We start from the raw sequence: 2,619 nt of genomic DNA, 5'->3' as shown, positions 1-2,619 counted from the left end.
TTTTGTAAAAAAAATGTTATGACATTGCTCAAGATGTGCACCTGTCTAGGACAACCAATTTCCTCTTCGACATTGGGCGGCCACCTTTACAGCTACATGGGTGTATGTGTGTGTGTGCATGCATGTGTGCGTGCATTTGTGTGTGTGTTATTGTGTGTGTTTGCATATATTATACTAGCTTTTTCTATTGCAGTCGCGTCTTTACAGCTAACAAGACTCTCCGGCTTTATTGTTTCTACTTTTATTATTTTTTAGTTTCTATTTCATGCTTATTTTTGCGTCACAATTTGAGCACGTTTATGTTAAACTTTGTATTTTTCTTGTTGTTGACTATTTTCGATCTTCCGTACTTTAGTTAGTTTCAGTTCTCCACCAGGTATTTTTGTTGTCGCATGCTTTAGCCATTTGTTAGGATTTATCATCAGCACTGCTTCTACAGCCGCACTCTTTTGACCTTTGACTTTTTGCAGTTGCTGGCGCAGTAAAACTTTTACCAAAAAAACCCAACTGTTTCAACAATTGATTCTTCATGTGTGTGCGAACCACACACACACACAATCACATCCGTTCAATGGGTGGTTGAAGGGTGCACTGGTGTGCTTTGCTCCCTCATTCATATCAAGCACCTATTGTCCTTATCTGCCCTCCTTTTCTTTGGCACTAGTGTTTGTATGATCTATTTGTCTTGCAAGTGCTGTAAAACTCTTTGCTGTAAAACTCTTACGAGAACTAAACTAGACACAAACTGACACTTTGTGACAGACAAGTGCTAACACATAAGAACATGTACACACCAACAGAAGCAGATAGATAGATGCTTAAAGTGGGTGATCATTCTCAGTGTCACGTCTGTCTGTCTTTGAGTACTTCCATAATGATGAAAATGATCATGAAAATAATAATAGTAATAATAATGACAGAATTTATATATAGCTCTTATTTATGATCGCGTCATCATGATCATCATTATCATCGTCATCATCATCATCATCATCTTCATCATCATTAAGAAGAATAATAATAATACTATCCCAATGATGACAATAATGGTGTTGATAATAACTGAATTAATGTAGGGCATATCCAAGTTCTCCAGCATGTTCTGTGCACTTTACAATGGTTATAATCCCAGCAGACCCAAAACCAAAGAAACATTTTCATAGAGGATACAGTGCAAGCAGCCAATATATCGCTCAGACACTAACAAACTAATTTATTCCAGTGAAGTGAGGATGATTCAAGGATTTTTAAATTTTTATTTTGAGTTAATAAAATAAATAGATACCACAACAAAATTTCAATTCAATATTTTGGGATTTTACAATGTGTTCAGGCCTAGAAACAAAAAAAAAAGAAAAGAAAAAAAAAATTGCCCCAGCTGGCAGAGAAACTTCTTGACTTTCAATATTTTGAGGAGCCTCACATATGTGTGTTTGTGCGTGTGCCCTCATACACTGTTTAGTGTGCTTTTTACATGATATGTTTTTTTTTTCTTTCACCAAGTTATTTTTGTTTTGTTTGTCCGAGGCAGGCGGCGTTGTTCTCTGGCTAGCAAAGCTCTGGTGGCAGGTGGTACTGTCTTTGAAAGAAAATTATTCTTTAAAAATATGGTTGAAATTGTCCAAGAAGGAAATGATATAGAAAAAACACCGGGGGGGGGATTGGAGTGTTGGAGTCGTCCTTCACACCTGTGATTATCTTGTTGGACTGGTGGCCGTTAAAGCAGGTGTGAAGTAGTGTAGAAGATGTTGTTGTCTTCTGCTGTTACAGATATGTCATGAGAATTAGATACTGTTGAACCTGTCCAAGACAACCTCCTGTACAAAGGACCACTTGTTTAAAACAATCACCTTTACAACTAAAGTACGACTCTGTCCAAAAGTACCGCCCGCCTAAAACGACCAGGTTTCTCCTATACAATGGGTGGTGATCATCTTGGACAGGTTGGATTGTATTCAACTCTAAAAAAATTTTTTTTTAAATTTACTTGAGGAGTGAGGGAGAAAGGGAGTCTGTTACCAGAAGATAGACGTTGTCCTGACTTGGGTATACATGTGTTGTCCCGTCATTGTTTGTAGCAGACGTCTCTGCTGGCCGCTAATTCTCAGCTGTCTGTCTGTCGTACAGAAAAGGTGATGAGTCGGTGGAACCTGTCCCGCGCCTTGCCCCTCCGCGTCCACTTCTCCAAGGTCGGGCCAAGGCCGAAGTTCAAGCTGTTCAAGTGAGGGAGACAAGCGAGATGAGATGAGATGACTACGGCGAAAGGGGAGGTCGTGTCATGACAAGTGGACGAGATTGCCTCTGCTGTTTCAAGATGATGATGATGATGGCGTGGCGGAGTGGGCCCCCAACGAGTGAGAGATGAGGTGGTTATAGGAAAATTTTACTTCAGCACATCTCACCCACAGTTAACAACACACTACCACATACGCCCACTGGCATTATGTGGGTGATCTCTCTGTTATGCCGTCAATGACGACGTGTCTGACAATACCCACTGACCTTTGTAATATGTGTCAGTTTCTATGCCATTATGAATAGTTGTGTGTCGTATCATTCAGTCTCAGGGTTAACCAACACGTCACATCGCTGACTTGTAGATCGCTTGTCAGTAGATTG

General features: G+C 40.0%; 1 protein-coding gene across 1 annotated transcript in view; it reads left to right on the top strand.

Moving 5' to 3' along the window:
• The window catches only part of LOC101858070 (huntingtin-interacting protein 1), a gene marked incomplete in the record, with an annotated part of 68,606 nt that extends 66,274 nt beyond the window's left edge, over positions 1-2,332 (top strand). The window contains 1 exon segment of the mRNA XM_013089008.2: positions 2,128-2,332. Coding sequence (XP_012944462.1) covers positions 2,128-2,136 — 9 coding nt within the window.
• Positions 2,333-2,619: the final 287 nt, after the last annotated feature.

This window comes from Aplysia californica, unplaced genomic scaffold, assembly GCF_000002075.1.
Source record: "Aplysia californica isolate F4 #8 unplaced genomic scaffold, AplCal3.0 scaffold00856, whole genome shotgun sequence".
NCBI lineage: Eukaryota > Metazoa > Mollusca > Gastropoda > Aplysiida > Aplysiidae > Aplysia > Aplysia californica.
The sequence above is the reverse complement of the archived record's forward strand: the minus strand, read 5'-3'. Positions and strand labels throughout refer to the sequence as shown.